At 51.2% G+C, this 18622-nt stretch overlaps 1 protein-coding gene and 1 pseudogene across 3 annotated transcripts in view; both read left to right on the forward strand.

The window, feature by feature from the left end:
- The window catches only part of Coro1c (coronin 1C), a 71930-nt gene extending 66181 nt beyond the window's left edge, over positions 1 to 5749 (forward strand). For all 3 annotated transcript variants that reach the window (XM_087579210.1, NM_001109327.3, XM_087579211.1), the window contains 4 exon segments: positions 334 to 479; positions 1901 to 1958; positions 2628 to 2873; positions 3763 to 5749. In XM_087579210.1, the coding sequence (XP_087435336.1) occupies positions 334 to 479; positions 1901 to 1958; positions 2628 to 2873; positions 3763 to 3882 (570 nt within the window). In that variant the 3' untranslated portion in view covers positions 3883 to 5749.
- A 6728-nt stretch (positions 5750 to 12477) lies between these two features.
- LOC148002370 (ATP synthase F(0) complex subunit C1, mitochondrial pseudogene) lies at positions 12478 to 12952 on the forward strand (annotated as a pseudogene).
- The last annotated feature ends 5670 nt before the right edge of the window (positions 12953 to 18622 follow it).

The raw sequence follows: 18622 nt of genomic DNA on the forward strand, positions 1-18622 counted from the left end.
CGTGTGTTTATCTTTCCTGGTTGTCTGTTGTTGCTGTGGCCAGGGATTGAGGCCTGCGATGGGCAGCTGCTTCTTGGCTTTTGAAGCCAGTGCTCAGGACAGTTGTGGGCCACTCATATCCTTGCCCTGTTCCTGAGCTGGTTTCTAGGCCCAGGAACCTTCTACAGGAAGTGCTGGGGAAACAACAGCTTATAATTCAGGCGAAAGTGTTTGGAGAGAGAGCAGTGGGCAGCCACTGGAGTTAGATTTTCATGAGTTCTGGGTGGTGTGAGTACTGCCCACTTAAACGAAATGTCTCCTCTAACATGGGCCCTGACTCGTCTCGGTCCTTAGGGTGACAGCAGTATCCGCTACTTTGAAATCACGGATGAGTCCCCATACGTGCACTACCTCAACACCTTCAGCAGCAAGGAGCCTCAGCGAGGGATGGGCTACATGCCCAAGCGGGGGCTTGACGTCAACAAGTGTGAGATCGCCAGGTAAAGAATCGAACCCCCCCAAGTGTCTAGATGTCAGCACACAACAGGTCAGTGTGTGTTTGCAGTTGACTGTAGCTTTCGACTTGTCCTTGCAATGGAGCACGGCAGCTGCACAGCACGCCTCAGTGGCCTTCGTGCTGAGGCTGTGGGCTGTGTTCCCTGGAAGGCAAGGGAGCAAGAGCCTTGCTATAAAATGTAATGCGGTGGTGGCTGTCCCCCTGCCAAGGTGTCCCCTGAGAGAGCATGCCATGTCACAGACCTGGTATAAAGGAGGTTTATAAAATGTAATGCGGTGGTGGCTGTCCCCCTGCCAAGGTGTCCCCTGAGGGAGCACGCCATGTCACAGACCTGGTATAAAGGAGGTTTATTTGGAAGGGGTCAAGGCAGACAGGCAGGAACAGAGCTGTGAGGGCAGAGAGGGACAGAAAGGAGGGGAGCAAGGCCAGCAGGGAACGTGTGGGGATGGATGGTTGGATGGATAGATAGATAGATAGATAGATAGATAGATAGATAGATAGATAGATAGGAAGAAAGAAGTTCTGCGTGGATGGCTCAGTCAGTAAAGCTCGGGTCTTACAAGCATAGGTTGAGCTCAGGTCTGCAGAACAGAACCCCTAACTAGTTATACACTGCAGTGCACACAGTGGTCCCAGCCAGCCTGGTTTGTGTGGCAGTGTCCCAGGCCACTGTGGGACCTTGTCTGGGACAAAAGGTAGAAGGCAGGGGTTGGGGATTTAGCTCAGTGGTAGAGGGCTTGCCTAGCAAGCGCAAGGCCCTGGGTTCGGTCCCCAGCTCCGAAAAAAAAGGAAAAAGAAAAAGAAGAAGAAAAAGGAAAAAAAAAGGTAGAAGGCAGGGCCAGCAGGAAGGCTCAGTGGGTAAAGTCATTTGGCACACAGACCTGAGGGCTGGAGTTGGGTCCTAGGGACTCTAAAGTAGAATAGGGGAGCTGACTCCATCGTTGTCCTCTGACCTGCGCAAGCAGAAGTGGCAGTAAGTTGTAAAAAAGGACAAGAAGGCGAAAGGTGCCTGCAGACCAGCCCGGCAGTTGTCCTCTGAGTTCACGTATGTGCCAAGCATGCAGTTCCTGAGCTGGCAGGGCCCAGGGGCTGCCTCCTGTGGTGTGTGCTCTCCTGTGTGGGGACACAGCAAGTCATTGAGGCGTGGCTGTGCCTTCCCCCCACACCCGGCACTTGCCATTGCTGCAGCCATCTCTCAGGCTTCTCATGCTTGCTGCCCCTGGCTGCGTGGACAGCTGTCTGCGTCCTCTGGAATGGGAGCACCAAGCCGCTCAGCCTGCAGCAGCAGCAGCAGCTGAGGTGGTCAGTGGAGAGAGATGCGCTTCAGGGCCCACAGGCATTGCAGCCTCTGGGCTGTCACTCACTGCTTCTCTCTGCAACTTTGCCTTTGTTTCTCCTTTGAAGATTCTTCAAGCTTCACGAGAGAAAGTGTGAACCTATTATCATGACAGTCCCCAGGAAGGTAAGTGCCGGGGTTTTGGTTTTGGTTTGAGTGTGTGTGGGTGTTAGCCTGCATGTGTTCTACCTGCTGCTTGAGGAAGTCAGAAGTGTCCTGGAACCAGGAGCGCCATGAGGTGCTGGGAATCAGACCCAGGTCCACTGCAGGACAGCAAGTGTGTGTAACCACTGAGCTGCCTATCTTACTTAGGGCTCTGTCACTGTGACGAGACCTCATGAGGTTTACCATGGTCAGATCACCTCACTGCTGAGCCCACTGCCAGGGCAGGAACCTGGGGCAGGGGCTGAGGTAGTGAATGGGCAGGGACTGCCTTCTCCTCAGTCCACCTGCCCAGGGCTGGCCCCACCCACAGTGGGCTGTACCTTCTTACATCAATCACCAGTCAAGAAAATGCACCTGCAGGCCAATCTGTTACCTGGGAGTGTTTTCCCACTGAGGCTCCCTCTTCCAAATGCAGCTAGTTTGTGTAGAGTTAACAGCCAGCAACTCCCCAGCTCCCCAGCTCTGAAGAACTCAGATCACCGTGCGTGTGTGATGTGCCTGCCTCTTCCCCGCCATTCCAGCTGTAGGAGACAGTGAAGGCCGGGGATGCTTACCCTGCATACACGCAGCACTGGACTGGTACCTCAGCCTTTCTCCTTGCTTACCACATATTCCCCAAATGCCTTACAGTCTGACCTCTTCCAAGATGACCTGTACCCTGACACAGCGGGGCCGGAAGCAGCACTTGAGGCAGAGGAGTGGTTTGAGGGGAAAAACGCAGACCCCATCCTCATCTCCTTGAAGCATGGGTACATTCCAGGCAAGAACAGGGATCTCAAGGTCGTCAAGAAGAACATTCTGGACAGCAAGCCAGCTGCAAACAAGAAGAGTGATCTCATCTGTGCCCCTAAGAAGACCACAGACACAGCCAGTGTGGTAAGGCGTGTGCTGGGCCTGGGCTGGGCCTGGGCTGGGCCCGCATCCTCTGGAGACGACCCCACCCCCACTCCCACCCCAGTTGCTTGCTCCCCGACCTCCCCAGAGTGTGGTCCAGGGCGGTGCCCAGCACTGGGCGACTGTGGTGTGCTAGGCCAGCCAGCGCTGGCTTTTGTAATGCTACTGTGCTGTCTGAGAGTGGTCAGGACCGAAGCTGGGCTTTCTTAAGCGCCTTTTCCCAGCAAAACATCACGGGTCACAGAAACCAGGAAGTGGGTGTTCCTGGAGAAGGAGGTGACATGAGAAGGTGTTACACAATGCTGTATTGACCACGTGAGGCTAGCAGTACCTTGGCTAGAGCTTGGGTTCTGGGTGTCCTACCACCAGAGGGCACTGCTGCCTCGGGAAAGAATGGGTGGAGGGTTGTGGAGAACCTAGCAGAGCAATGGCTGAAGTGCCTTAGGCCACAACTGAGAGGCCAGCATCTACCTTGGTGCTGTAAGGTTTCCAATGAGTAAGTTTAAGTGAGAGACACTGGGCCCTCATCCACATCCGATCCGGGCAGAGCTGCTCCGACAGGAAGCAGGGTGAGTGGGCTGTAGGCCTGGGTGCGTCCAGGCCTGCCCTGGCCTGGCTCTGGAGTAGAGGCTCTGCCCAGTAGGTGCAGGTAGAGGACTGGGAGCCACGCTGAGGCACTGTGTTTTCTTTGTGAGCTCTCGTCTGTCTAGAAACTTCCATGGTGCCTCAGGAACACCCGGTGTCCTAGGGAACACAGCTCTGTCCCGAGAGTGCAAGAGGGAGGCACTGAGTCTCCACTCTGCTGTCAGAATTAACAATGGGATGCTCTTCCCTAATGCCGTCTGGTCACCTTGTTCTGCTTGTTTCTTAGCAAAATGAAGCCAAGCTGGATGAGATTTTAAAAGAGATCAAATCCATAAAGGACACAATCTGCAATCAAGACGAGCGCATTTCAAAGCTAGAACAGCAGCTGGCCAAGATGGCTGCCTGAGGTCGCCACCCCCACAGCCGGCAGGGCAGCTGCTCACTGGCTTGCTCCAAGGGAGGGCAGAAGGGAGACACTGCCATTGGAGACATTCCATTTCAGATCTGTCAGCCAGCGATAGGCCACATTCCAGTAAGAACTCCATTCCTCTCTCAAATTTCCCAAAACATGGAAGCCAAGCTTTTCACGGGGGCTGTTGGTGTTTGGCAGGTCTGGTGACTTGCCGAGCTTCACCGCGTCGGAAATGCCGGGTACTCTGAATCTTAGAAAGCAACCCTCCCCACCCAGCGTCCCCCCCACCCAGCGTCCCCCACCTGACCAGCCCGAGGCCGCCTCTGCCTGCCTCTTCCTTTCTAACGTTGCCAAACCAGAAGTCGCTCTTCTCCTTTGTATTTTGCTACTTTGCAGTATTCGTGTGTTTTTTTTTTCTTCTCCTCAATTCAAAAGGGACAGCACTGTGTACGTTTATAACTAAATGAAGATGAGATGATTATTTTGTATAAACTCACGAGAACAATCAGCACAGCCACACAGGGCTGGCTCACAGCACAAACCTGGGCGTCTAAGCCTGTCCAGAGGAAGACTTGAGAAATCACGTGGACCCACACACTGCCCTCATCCCGCTGAGTCTTTGATCAAAAGTTCATGCCCCCTCCCCTCCCTCTCTCTCTCTTTCTCTCTCTCTCTTTACTACAAGTTGGGTGGTTGCACAGACAGGACTCAGCTCCTTGATTGACGCTGTGCCTCGGTGATTATACTCTAACCCAAACGAGCTTGCGTCTCTGCAGTTTTGTTCTCCACAGACGGTTGCCCGTCCCTTCCAGCAGTGTGGGTCACTTCCGGGCTGTTTTGGACAAGGGCACACAAGGCGAGCAGATATCCGTGTGTTGAGAGTCCTTGTCCACCAAGGTAGCTCACCTGGCCCTTGGGTCTAGTATGGGGCTTGAACCCAGGCACTTTGTGCACAGCCTCTGCCCCAGGCGCCATTTCCCTTGCTCTGGTCGTCCCTCCCTCCTATGCTGCCTCCTGTCTCAGGCGCCCAGTCAGTCCTCAAGGGCTCTTGAATGTTACAGCCGAGGGAAAGGTCCAGAACAAAGTAGAGAGGGAAGTCCAGAGAGGGCCGTGGCTGGTCATGCACAGGCCCTCTGCCACCCACCCACATGAGGTCAGTGTCAGAGTGGTCCTGACTGCAGCACAGCAGTTCCCTGGCCGTGGCTGGTCGAGGGCAGCTGGAGCCCAGCCCTAACTTCAGTCTCATGTTGCATGTCTGTGACAGCAGGCAACCTGGGTAGTGATCGTGAAAGGCAAGCCTTGGCAGGCGTTGGTGCCAGTGTGGGCACAGTGCTGGCACAGCAGTGCACAGGTCATCAGGACAGAGGCAGAGCAGCAGAGCGTGCAGCGCATGCTCAGAGCCTGCACTGACTGAGCTCTGTCGGAAGAGAAGCTCTGAGAAGACACCTAGGTGGGTTGCAGGCTCCGAGGGTTTCTGTGTCCATCTTGTGTTTTAGTGTTGGGTGGTGAGACGTAGAGAAGACTGGGAACACTGGCGTTGTCTGTATGCAGGGAGTGCTGAGGACCTGTGTCACGATTCACAAATGTTCTGGGGTCAGTTGAATTAATTAGGTAAACAATTGTAGAGGCTGGTGATGCAGCCAGAGGCGATGTGGTTCAGAGAGGAAGGAGTGACTGTAGTGTGTGCCAGGCTGAGTAGGCACCTGACACGCTGTGGTGGCTTCTGTTCCCCTGTTTTGTCTTAAAGCCGTGGCACCGGAGGAGGACAGTGTACTGCTCCTACGCCCACTCTTATAGAGTGGCCATAGTGTTCTGTCAAACACTCGCTTCCGTTTTCAGAGATAAAAGACATTGATTACAACCGTGTGCTGTGCTTCTTTCACGACTCCCTCAGCTGTCTCTGAGCAGCCACACCCCTGCTGGACACAGGTGCCCTGCGCTGCAAGGACGATGTTCAAGAGACACCGGTGCTGTGGTCTGGATTCTCACACACAGAGCTGCTGGGCAGACCCCGCCTCCAGCCTTGTGGGCCAGTGTAACCTGAAGCCAAGCCCTCCTTCCGGTCTCTGACCTAGTTTGGGGGAAGGACAGTAATCCCACTGGGAGTGAGACACCCAAGCTGGCCACTTGGCCTTCTGCAGGGACACCATGGCCAGTGTGGGGAGCTCCCTGGATTTTGTTTTTCTTTTAAGACAGGGTATCATGTAGGCCAGGCTGGCCCCTAATGTGGTGAGATCTTGTGACCTCCATCTCCCGAGTGTCTGGATTTCATGCCTGCTTTACGTGGTGCGGGCAATCCAGGACCTCTACCCATGTTTAGCAAGCACTTTACATACTGAGCCACATCCTCAGACAGACCTGGGGTTTGTTTTCCTTCCTGTTGTTTAAGACAAGGTCTCAGAGCCCAGAGCGATGCATACCTGTAAGCCCAGCACTCAGAGCAGAGGCAGGGCCAGCCTGATCTAAATAGTGAGTTCCAGGACAGCCCGGACTACTTAGACCCTGTCTCAAAAAGATTGTTAAAAAAAAAAAAAAAGACGAGGTACAGTTACCACAGGCCATCTTTGACCTTGCTCTGTGGCTGTAGATAGCCTTGAGCCTCCAGCCTCTGTGTCCTGAGTGACAGGGTTGGGCGGTGCTCTCACAGCAGCGTTTTCAGGGGACGAGAAACCTTGGCTGTGCTTTCGATTAGCAGGTCCTCAGTGTCCTGATTGTACCTTTCGACTTCCCCTTTTCTGTTACCCCATCTCCCGATGACACTTCAGTTTTCATGCAGGAGAAACCCCCTTGTTTACCTCCCTTGGTACTTAAGATGAGCAAGAACCGGAAGGCCCTCCCCAGGTTCCTTCCTCCCCAGAAGGCGGGCAGCCGCTGGGTCACAGGCCAGGCAGGGGAGGGAAGTTGGTGGGCCTCTCTGAGGACCCCAGCTGTGGGGAGAGGCCTGGTGGTCTGTTTACGACTGACCCATTGTCTGATTTTGGCCACCTTGACTCTTTGCCAGAAGACCTAACAGCATCTTGTGTCGTCTCCAGACAGCGGACCAGATGCTGTCTAGAGAGAACTTACTTTTTTAAGGTTACTTCCCTCCGTGTCCTGTCCAGAAACACTTTTTGTTGGGTCTTAGAATCTTAACTGTGAGTGGCCCTTTCTCCTCCCAGCGCAGTAAACAGTCCTGTCGTTGTCACTGGATCATGGACTTGAGTCGTAGTCAAGGGCACACTTTTCATTGGTGTATGGGGGGAGGTTATATGTTGCCCCTATAGGCTACTGTTAGGAGTCACCTATGCACAATGACAGTGCCTTTCTGGAAGGCAGGCTCACAGCTGGGGCCAAACTTAACTGTTTGTAGCTTCTTAGACTTCCCACGTGAAAGCTTCTCTCCGAAACACCAGTGAGACACGAGGTCTTGAGGATTAAGAACTGTCCCCACAGTTACTGGTCACACTCCCATAACACCCAGTGGCTATTTAGTCATTTTAGAAAGGCACGGAGTTAGAAACATTAGAAAAATAATAAGTTACAGCTGGGGCTGGAGGCAGTACACAGCAGATAGGAGTATCTGCTGTCACCCACATTAGATGGCCTGGTGCTGGGCAATCTGCTGTTCCCATCTGTCCTTCAAAGGCACCAGCACACGTGCATGGACTGATGTACACATCACAAATACACATAAAGATAAATCTTTTAAAAATGGAGAGTAAGGTACAGTTGCTACTGTATGTGTATATAACTGGCTGGATATGGTGGCGTACACCGAAATCCCAGCACTCTGGAAGAATGAGAGTTCAAGGCCAGCCTGGTCTACACAAAGAAACCTTGTCTTGAAAAACTGAAAAAGCTAAAATAACAACAAGTTGGTGGGTGTGTGTGTGTGTGTGTGTGTGTGTGTGTGTGTGTGTGTGTGTGTGTTTTGAGCAAAGGTCTCGCTCTATGGCTTTGCCTAGCACAGAACTCACTCTGTGGACCAGGCTGGCCTTGAACTCTCGAAGATCCACCTGCCTCTGCCTTCCCAGGTGCGAGTACCCTGTTGGTAGTTACACTTTAAAGTATCAGGCAGAAACCCAGAGGAAGACTTTAGCGAGAAGAATGGTGAAATTCAAATCCCAGTGTCCACGGAACACACTGGGGCAGGACAGCCGACTCAGCAGCTGAGGGCGCGTATTGCCAGTGCAGAGGAACCAAGTGTAATTCCCAGGACCCACATCGGGAAGCTCACAACCGGGGATCCAATGCCCACTTCTGGCCCCTTTGAGCACCCAAACTTTGCTGCACACACCCACAGAATGCATGTTATTTGAACACGCCATACATTTCAGCCATTTTCCTGAGTGCTGGGAGACCTACATTATAGAGACTGCTTTGCTACAATGTAAAACCCTGCTGTCATTGTTTGCAAAACCAGCTCAGGGAGGAAAGGGCTGGTTCCGTTTCAACAGCTTATCCATCATCCAAGGTAGGAACTGAAGGCAGCAGGAACCTATTGGTGAGGGTCTGTCAGGGTGCAGAAGCTCACAGGCTGTGGTCCAGCCGGCCCAGCAATGGCTGTCACCTGAGGGAAAGCCCAAGAATCCAATAGCTGTTGCGTGAGTGAGGCTGGATGTCTCAGCTGGTCTTGGTTCTACATCAGCATTCTGAAAAAGTATGTGAGGCCAATGAAAGAACTCACCAGCAGTCGGTTATATGAGAACAGGGGCAAGCAGGCAAAGAGAAAAAGCTTCCTTCTTCCTTGTCTTTTGTATAGGCTGCTACTAGGTGTGGCCCAGATTTAGGGTACATCTTCCCACCCCAAATGATCCAATCAAGAAACGTCCCTCATGGGTGTGCCCACACAACAGTGGTCAAATTGACACAGGAGAGCAGTCGTCACAAGCCAAGAGGCAGGAGTAGGTGCAGAGGCTGTCAAGTGCTGCTTATTGGCTTGGTCAGTTTATTAAACACCCTAGGACCGTTGGCCCACCCATAATCGCTGTGCTCGCCTATGTGGATGTCCATCATGAAAACTCCCAGACTTTCCTGTAGGCTGGCATTACTCAACTGAAAGTCCTGTTTCCCAATGACTCTAGTTGGTGTCAAGTTGACCAAGGGCCCCTCCTCACTCTGACGTACAGACATAACACTGTTCAAGTAGGATTTTTTTTGTCCTTTCTTGTTTGTTCCCAAGAAGGCTTGCTAAATATAAAACGATATAACTGTATAAAAACACAATAACGTAAAACATCCCCACTTTTAAAAGACCCACAGCCTTTAAAGTGTCAAGTCTGGGGGCTGGGGATTTAGCTCAGTGGTAGAGCGCTTACCTAGGAGGCGCAAGGCCCTGGGTTCGGTCCCCAGCTCCAAAAAAAAAAAAAAAAAAAAAAAAAGTGTCAAGTCTGAACTGGTCTCTAGAAACCATCCAAAGCGGAGCTGGAGTTGACTGGAGTTAACTTGTACTTGCAGAGCTGGGATCAGTTCCCAGCATCCACCTGTTGGCTCACAACCATGTGTTAACCCCAGTCCCCTAACCGTAACCCTGACCTCAGTGGACGCCAGCTATACACGACATGCACAAATAGACCCGCAGGCAAATTCTCATGGGCAAAATAGTAAAACAGTAGATATTTTTTTAAAAATCTCTTATAAAGTCTCCTTCAAAGTTCAAAGACTAAAACATCCAAAATCTCTAAAATTTCCAAAGTCTCTGTAAACTCAAAACAAATACTTTTTTTTTTCACTCCCAAGAGGATGGACCCAGCACATAGTTCTGATGAAATCAAAGCCTAACTGTGAAAAGTTCAAGGCTTGACCTCTAGGACCCACTCATGGTCCCCTGGGCTTCTCGGACCCAGGTGGCTTGTCCAGCTCTGCTCTCTGCAACAGATGACAGTTTGTCTCATAGGCTCACGCCAACTCCACGCCTTGGCTGCTGCTGTCTGACGGTGATTCCACAGTCCTGGCATGCATCTCCAAGATGTTGGGGTCTTTACTGCAATTGGGCTGCACCTCCATCCATAGCCTCTCTGGAGGACCATTCGGGAGCCTGACCCTGCCACATAGTGTCAGGTCTCGGCTGCTCTCTGTGATCCTTTGATCCTTTCAAAACCAGATGCACCTGGGAAACTCTGGCACATTACCAAGTCTGGAGACCACAGACTTTCTGTGTGCTGACTCAGAGGATGTAACCCCAAGATTCATGATCCTCAGTGATGCTGATCTCTTCAAATCACTGCTGCTTTCTCAGCTCCAGATGACCAGCATCAATTGTCCCAGGAACACAAAGGTTCACTTTGGTGGTGCTGGTCGCCTGTTACAGCTGATTCTTCTGCTTCTGCTGACCAGAACGGCAGATTCTTAAAGCTCAGTGTATCAAATGACCCCATAGAAGCGTTCAAGGGACTCAAACTTCCCAAGTCAGGAGAACAAGCATTCAAGACCCAAACCTAAAGGGACTATTTTGGGTTCCAACAGTTACCCCTCCTACACCCATGATGATTGCATGTGCAGCTAAGACCCTGCTGGGTCTTCAGAGAAGGGCTGTGTCCATCAGCTGGTCTGGAAGGGTAGTCTGCCCTGCCAGGCACCGGCTCCAGTGGCTGCCTCAGGAAGGTTGTAGGAGGCGTGGATTTTTTTTTTTTGCATGTCTTTTTTGCTTAGAGGTGTGTGCATGTGCATGTGTGTGTGTGCGTGTGTGCACGTGTGTGTGTGTAGGTGTGCATGTGTGTGTACACGTGTGCATGTGTGCACATGTGTGTGTTGGGATTTTAATTCGTAGCAGCATGCTTGACTTTGCCCACACTAGAGCTTCAGTTGTGGGGAGAGACCGTTGGCCACTTTCTGCTGTTTGAGCCCCACAGTGAGCTGGAGAAGACTTGCTCTGAGGAAATGACCTACACTGCGGTCTCCAGTGTAGAGAGCTTCAGGTGCTGCCCATGTGGGCATCCAGACTGTGGGTTTGAAAGGGAACCTTCAGTACCAGGTTCCTGTTTGAGGAGGGGAATGGAACCTGGTGAGTGGAGGGGGCAGTAGCCGTTTCCCCTTCAGATGACTCAGATAAACCCCAAGGCCCTGGGCTGGAAGGGGCTGGGGGTGAGGATGAAGCCCTCCCCTAGCTGAGCCTTTCAAAGCAAAGCACCACTTTTCTTACTCCATTTTGTGACACCTTTGCATCCTCCCCTGCAACAACCCCCCAGTACATGAAAATCTTGGGAATATGTAGATAGGCAAAGACTATCTGACTGGCCAGGTCTAATTTTTTTCAAGATTTATTTTTATTTTTTAATTATTATTATTTGAGTGTGAATCATTTGCGTGTGTGTGTGTACGCATGTATGTGTGTGTGTGCCAGCCACAGGCTGTCCTAGTGTCTACAGAGGCCTCAAGCTGGCATTACAGACAACTCTGAGCTGCCATGTGGGAGCTGGGAACTGCACCCAAGTCCTCTGCCAAGCAGCCAGTGCCACCCATCTCTCCAGCCCCCCTTATAGTTGAGCAAAGCCAATGCGTGCTGAAGCTCATCAGTGGTCTAGCCTGGGAACCAGTGGCTGTTTATAGGCCTGCTGAGAGAATTGTTATTTATCCCACATCCTTATCTTGGTGACCCTGAACATGAAGAACACTGGGGTTAGGAGGAGGACACCCAACACGCACACACCCTGCCGAGAATCCTGTCCGCCCTCCTAACATTTTTCCTTTCTGAAAGATGAAGTTCTATGAACAGTGTGGGTGCATCTGAGCCCAGCCATGGGGCCCACCAAGCCTGGAACTATCGCCGAGGCCACATAGAATCCAGCCTGTCTCTGTGACTCAGCGGCTTTTAAAGTTTATCCACCACGGGGCTAGAGAGAGGGCTCGATTTATGAAGTGTTTGATGGCCAAGCTTGGGGCCCTGAATCCCACAGAAAGGTTGGGCATAGCAGCATATGCTGGTGGGTAGTAGGACTTGAGAGTCCCCTAGGACTTGCAGAACCCTTGAGTTCCAGGTTCTGTGAGACTCGGTCTCTAAATAAGTAGATAAATAAGATGTGGAAGCCGATTGAGGAAGGAGTGCCTGTGCCTGTGGTACACAGACACACTGGCAGGTGAAACACACGCACACACACACACACACACACACACACACACACACACAATTTCACCTGCACCTGTGGTACACAGACACACTTGCAGGTGAAACACACATGCACACACACACACACACACACACAATTTCACCTGCACCTGTGGTACACAGACACACTTGCAGGTGAAACACACATGCACACACACACACACAATTTCACCTGCACCTGTGGTACACAGACACACTTGCAGGTGAAACACACGCACACACACGCACACACGCATGCACACACACAATTTTGCCTGTGCCTGTGGTACACAGACACACTTGTAGGTGAAACACACATGCACACACACACAATTTCGCCTGCGCCTATGGTACACAGATACACTTGCAGGTGAAACACACACACGAAATTTCAAAAATAAAATAAAACACAGTTTTTAAGCCCGGGTTGCACTGGGATGGACAGACTTAGTATCTGACTGACCATCCGGGTATTTCCGAGATCCCCTTAACGACTGGACAAGCCTGTCCAGTAGAAGCTCAGGCCAGAAGGGCTAAAGCTGCAAGATTGAAAAATGCAGACTACCAAGGCACTGCTCATTTCTCCAGTTCTGATCCACTCCTGTACCAGGGGTCTAATCAGGCTTGTGTCTGCCTCCCTCCTGAGTAGACCAGAGGCTCCATCTAAAAAGCCTTCCTGCTGTAGCTCCCTCTCCAGGTGGTCAGATGGGAATTCCAGACCAGTGTTATTTCCAGGGGACATTGACACAGCAGCCAAGTTTATTGGTGTTGGGGCCGCCACAGTTGGTGTGGCTGGGCCAGGGGCTGGCATTGGCACACTGTTTGGTAGCTTGACTATTGGTTATGCCAGGAACCCGTCTCTAAAGCAGCAACTCTTCTCCAATGCCATCCTGGGCTTTGCCCTGTCTGAGGCCACAGGATTCTTCTGTTTGATGGTCGCCTTCCTCATCCTCTCCGCCATGTGAGGCTCCCTAGGGTCACCTGGCCGTCCCTGCTGCTTTGACGCCATGCCAGTCCTCCTGGTGCTGGAGTGTGCTGAGCTTTACCATTAAACAACAACCTTTCTCTTTAAAAAAAAAAAAAAAAAGAAGAAGAAGAAGAAGAAGAAGCTCAGGCCAGCACTGGTCGCCTGGTGCTTCCTCCCTGTTTAATGAAGTCAGTGGGTTTCAGTTTCCTCTCCCAGCCCTCAGTGGGGAATGACTCGGGCAATGTACAGTTAAAAGTACGGGGCAGACACAGCCATACGGGCCATGGTGGTGTCCCTGGAACTCGGTGTGGCCAGGAGCCTGCGAGCCCTCCCCACACCTCACTCCCAAATCGGCTAAAACGTGGAAGGCTGGGTTCAGGGCAGGGATGAGTACTCAGGGGACACGTGGCCACCAAGCAGAAGCCACCGTTCCACTTTTTTTTTCTTTTTTTTTCCAGAGCTGGGGACCAAACCCAGGGCCTTACGATTGCTAGGCAAGCGCTCTACCACTGAGCTAAATCCCCAACCCCACAGTTCCACTTTTGAGATGAATTCTGTCAGCAATGACCACTGATGAACACCTGAGAGTACCCGTTCCCCAGGAGGCCCAGAAACAGACCTCAGTTCCCAGGCTAGCCCACCACTGGCCTCCAGCACCCGTCAGGATTGTAATTCCTGCCCCACACCCCAGTGGCTCACAATTTGTGAGGGACATAAAGATATTGCACCCTCCCAAACTGATCATAGCAGGCTGGGATGCAGGGAGGAGCTAAGATTTCAGGGTCTAATTAGGCACTTTTGTATCTTTGCTACCTACCAGCAGATCACTCTGGGCAAGATACTTCACTCTCCTGGACCTAGTATTTCTTACCTCTAAAATGGGGTCAGCAGTTAATACCTCCTTATGAAATAAGTTTAATGGTTAAAGAGGCCAAGACAGGGCTTGGCTATTTCTTAGTGTTAGGTGCTGTGCTAGGATAAGGAAATGCTGCACCAAGTAAAATAGACAGGGCTTTCCTCCCAAAGCTTCCAGGAAGACAGGCACACATCAAGCAGGGGAAGAACTGAGTGCTCTGGAATCATGGGAGTGGGGGTGGTGATGATGTGGGAAGGCTTGGGGAGGCACAGGAACTAGCGGCAAGGAAAAAAAATGCCCCAGGCAGAAGAAACACAAGCCACAGCCTCAGAGAAGAATACTGTGTTTATAAATAAAGTTTTATTGAAATGCAGCTCATCAATTTGTTTATACAGCCGGTGTTATGACTTAACAGGTCGCCTGGGGCTGGAGAGATGGCTCAGCGGTTAAGAGCACTGACTGCTCTTCCACAGGTCCTGAGTTCAATTCCTGGCAACCACATGGTGGCTCACAACCATCTGTAATGGGATCCGATGCCCTCTTCTGGTGTGCCTGAAGAGAGTGACAGTGTACTCACACGCATAATATAAGTAAATCTTGAAGAAGGAGGAGGAGGAAGAGGAAGAGGAGGAGGAAGAGGAAGGGGAGGAGGAAGAGGAGGAGGAGGAGGAGGAAGGGGAGGAGGAGGAAGAGGTGGCTCACTGTCTGGTCCTCTCCAGAAAAGCTCTTTTGTAGGTAATGGGTTACTCTCTGGGAGTTCATTCTATAATTCCTGAACAGTCTGACAGACCCTTCCAGAGTCCTCCACAGAGATCTGGAAGCCAATAGGATTGGTGCCAGTCACTTGGCAGCTGCAGGAAGGAGCCTGGTTGTTAGGAAGCAGGTGGTCGGACTTGTAGGAGCCTGACCCTGGTGCGTGTGTACGTGGTGGGGTTGGGGGGCAGTAACGATAAAGTCTATAAAGTCCTCGACCTCCTCAAGATCTCCTTCCTAGCTATGAAGTAAATACGGTGCTGAGGGTAACACGGCCCCACGGCTGAGGGCTAGCATACTCGAGGGCTCTGGGTTCAATCAGTAGGACCTGAAAATTAAAACAATGAATATGACATCATCATGGGCATTTAAAATATGTGTATATTTAAATAAAAAAGTAGGGAAAGGGAAGGGCTGTCCATACCCCTTCTGGGGACAGCCACATGAGCTCAACACCAATCAAGCCCTCAGCGCCCATACAACTAAGCTTTGCTGGTTACATGTGTCTGTGTCTGGCTTTTCCCTTGAGGGGTGGGACCTGCTTTAGAGATATCCCCCACCCCCTTTTATTTGTTTTGAAGCAGGGGCTCACCGTAGCTTCCTTCCTGAAGTTCAGTTCATAGACCAGGCTGTCCTCAAACAGAGATTCACCTGCCTCTGCCTTCCAAGTGCTGGGATTAAGGTGTGCGCCACCGTGCCTGACCCTGTTTGTATATTCTTTGACATAGAGCCTTGATCTATCCTGGAACTAGAGGTCATCCTCTGACCGTGGCCCACAGAGTACCAGAATTACAAGTGTGTGCCACCACGCCCAGCTCCTCAAATCTCTTATGCAAATGATCGCTGCTGTGGTCTACAACGGATTTTGAATCTTTTCAGGTTCCATTTCTAAAAAGCAGAGCAGAGGCTGGCCTGCAGTCCCAGCTATGCGGGCAGTAGGATCGTGAGTTCAAGGATTGCCTGGGTCGAAGACTGAATTCAAAGCCAGCCTTGGGGAATTAGCAAGGGCCTGTCTCAGCTGGGAAGAAGAGCGCTTGCCAACATCCGTGATTGGTAACAGGGATTCCTGTGCACTTTGAAAACCCACAGTATGCTAATGGAAACTGAGTCGAAAGAAAAGGAACATTTTTGTAAAGTTTATTTAAACAATGACTCATAAATTATTAAGCTTGGGGCTGACAAGACGGCTAAAGGTGCTCGCCAACAAGTCTCATAGCCTGAGTTCAATCCTTAGGACTCAGAGGGCTCCCAAAATTTGCCCTTTGACCTGTACATGTGTACATGCACACACACACACACACACACACACACACACACACATATACCACACCACACACACACATACACCACACACACACCACACTCTACACATACACACACATACACGCGCGTGCACACATACACATATACACACATATACCACATACACACACATACATACATACACCACACACACACCACACACCCCCACATACACATACACACACAACACACACACACATACCACACTCTACACACACACACACGCACACATACACATATACCACATACACACACACACATACATACACCACACACACACCACACACCCCCACATACACATACACAACACACACACATACCACACACACATACATACATACACCACACACACACCACACACCCCCACATACACATACACACACACAACAACACACACATACCACACACACACACACCACACAACACACACCACACCACACATATACATACATACATACATACATACACACACAACACAACACAACACACACACATATACACATACACACACACCACACACACACCACATCACACAGACAAACAGACACACACACACAGAGACACACATACACCACACACACACACACACACACACACACACACACATACCACACACACACACCACACACACACATAGTAAAAATAAATCAAGAAGCTTCAAGCCAGACAGCGCTCAGGAGCCCTGCCAAGGGGACTTGCAGACACAAAAGGAAAACTGAGATCTGACTGTCTTGGAGGATTCCTACTGATTGATCAGAACTGTATTGGCTACTTCTGATTGGTTGAGTGTGAGTTCGGACTGTCTTTAAGGAGCTCCAAGAAAAGGCTAAGTCTTCGCTTGTGTCTGTTTGCAAATCAAGGAGGGCCTGTCTGTCTGTGACCACCTGTCTGTCTGCCCAGGATCTTTCAATCTGCCTCCTTCCAAGTTTGCTTTAACAAGCACGAATATGGTGTCTAGCACCTGTGCCACATCTCGCCAAGGGACAGCTTTCCCTGCGTGGGACTTAGGTGTTTCCCTAATTGTTCTTTCCGGCTGGGTACCATGTCTCCTGGGCTCCATTCCTAGAGTCCCAGAACTGCTCACAGTGAGCATGCACCCCACAGGTGTCAGGTACAGGGGGATATGGCTTCATGGCCTCAGAGAAAGCATGAACTGGAATCCACGTGAACCTCTAGGAAGCAGGTCTCCCTGCTTGACAGACTCTGACAGGGATGGGAGGCCTCTGCTTCTGCCATGTAAGCAGGCTGGGGGGAAGCTGGGTGGCAGAGCAGTTGCTGGCCAAGAACAGGTGTGACTCCCTCCCCTGCTGCTCACGTCACAGCCCAGATCTGGGTCCCGTTGGTGCAGCTCATCTGTCTGTCCAGGCGGGCTCAGCTCTGGGCTCCAGCGCTGGCTTCCTAAGGCGGCTGAAAGGTCCTGACATGGCTGACTAGAGCTGGATCTGTCTGTCCGTCTGCCTGTCTGTCTGGTTAGTTGGTTGGTTGGTTTTGTTTTATTCGCTTGCTTGCTTTATTTTAAACACTTTTATTTTGCGTATTTATGTTTTGTGCATATATGTGCATGCACACACACACGTTTGTGTGTGTGTGTGTGAGAGAGAGAGAGACAGAGAGACAGAGAGACAGAGAAACAGAGAGTCAGAGAGAGAGAGGGAGGAGAGAGAGAGGTGGGGGGAGGGAGGGAGAGGGAGAAAAGAGAGAGAGAGAGAGAGAGAAACAGAGAGGCAGAGAGAGAGAGGGAGAGAGAGAGAGAGAGAGAGAGAGAGAGAGAGAGAGAGAGAGAGAGAGAGAGAGAGAGAACAGCTTTTTCAGGATTCAGTTTTACTCAGCAGATTCCGGGACTTGAACTCAGGTTATCAGGGTTTGGCGGCTCGCCCTGGAGTGTGCATTTGCTGGAGGGTATGTGGTATTGGTCTACTGACCTGTTTACTGACTGGCCTCACACCCCATAGACAAGAGGAATGGCATGAGACTAGGGCTGGTGTCCAACCTGAGATGTAGGAATGGATAAGGGAGAAATCTATTGTGGAACGGCCCTTCCTGTCCAGGGAGTCCTTGACTGCTACTAAAGGGCCTGCTGGATTATTCGTGGAGAGGTTAAGACAGGGTCTTACTCTTTAGCCCAGGCTAGCCTCAGACCCACAGTACTCCTCCTGCCTTGGCACTGCTGAGATTAGAAGTGAGAGAGTCACTACACTTGGTTATGCAGGACCTTGTAAGAGGAAAAGCCTCCTATAGCCCCAGAGGAGGGAGGACCCCAAGGCCAAGCTGAGCTGTAGAGACAAATGCATGTGTCATGCAGGAGCGTGTGAGCACACACACACACACACACACACACACACACGCACACATACACATATACCACATACACACACACATACATACATACACCACACACACACCACACACCCCCACATACACACACCCACACACACACACACACACACACACATCACTCCACCCACAAGCCCCAAAGATGTGGATACTCTGCAACTCCTAACCCTCTGCCTCCCATTCTCCATCTAAAATGGAACTGAGACCCGCCCTCTGCCCTTCCATCTGGCCTCTGTCTCCCATGGCAGGGTTCTTTCTGTCTGCCTCTCTCCCGTGCCCATGGAATAACGCCATGACTCTTCTCTGAGGTCATCTGCAGAGGTCACCTCACCAGTAAGGCCCCATACCTTCCTCGAATTTTTCCAGACTGTTATCAGCCCCAACACAGCCATCACGCTGCCCACCCAACTTTAATCAGACTTGTCACCAAAGCTGTCACAAACAAGGGGGTGTGGGGCGT

Source organism: Rattus norvegicus, chromosome 12 (assembly GCF_021556685.1).
Source record: "Rattus norvegicus strain SHRSP/BbbUtx chromosome 12, alternate assembly SHRSP_T2T, whole genome shotgun sequence".
NCBI lineage: Eukaryota > Metazoa > Chordata > Mammalia > Rodentia > Muridae > Rattus > Rattus norvegicus.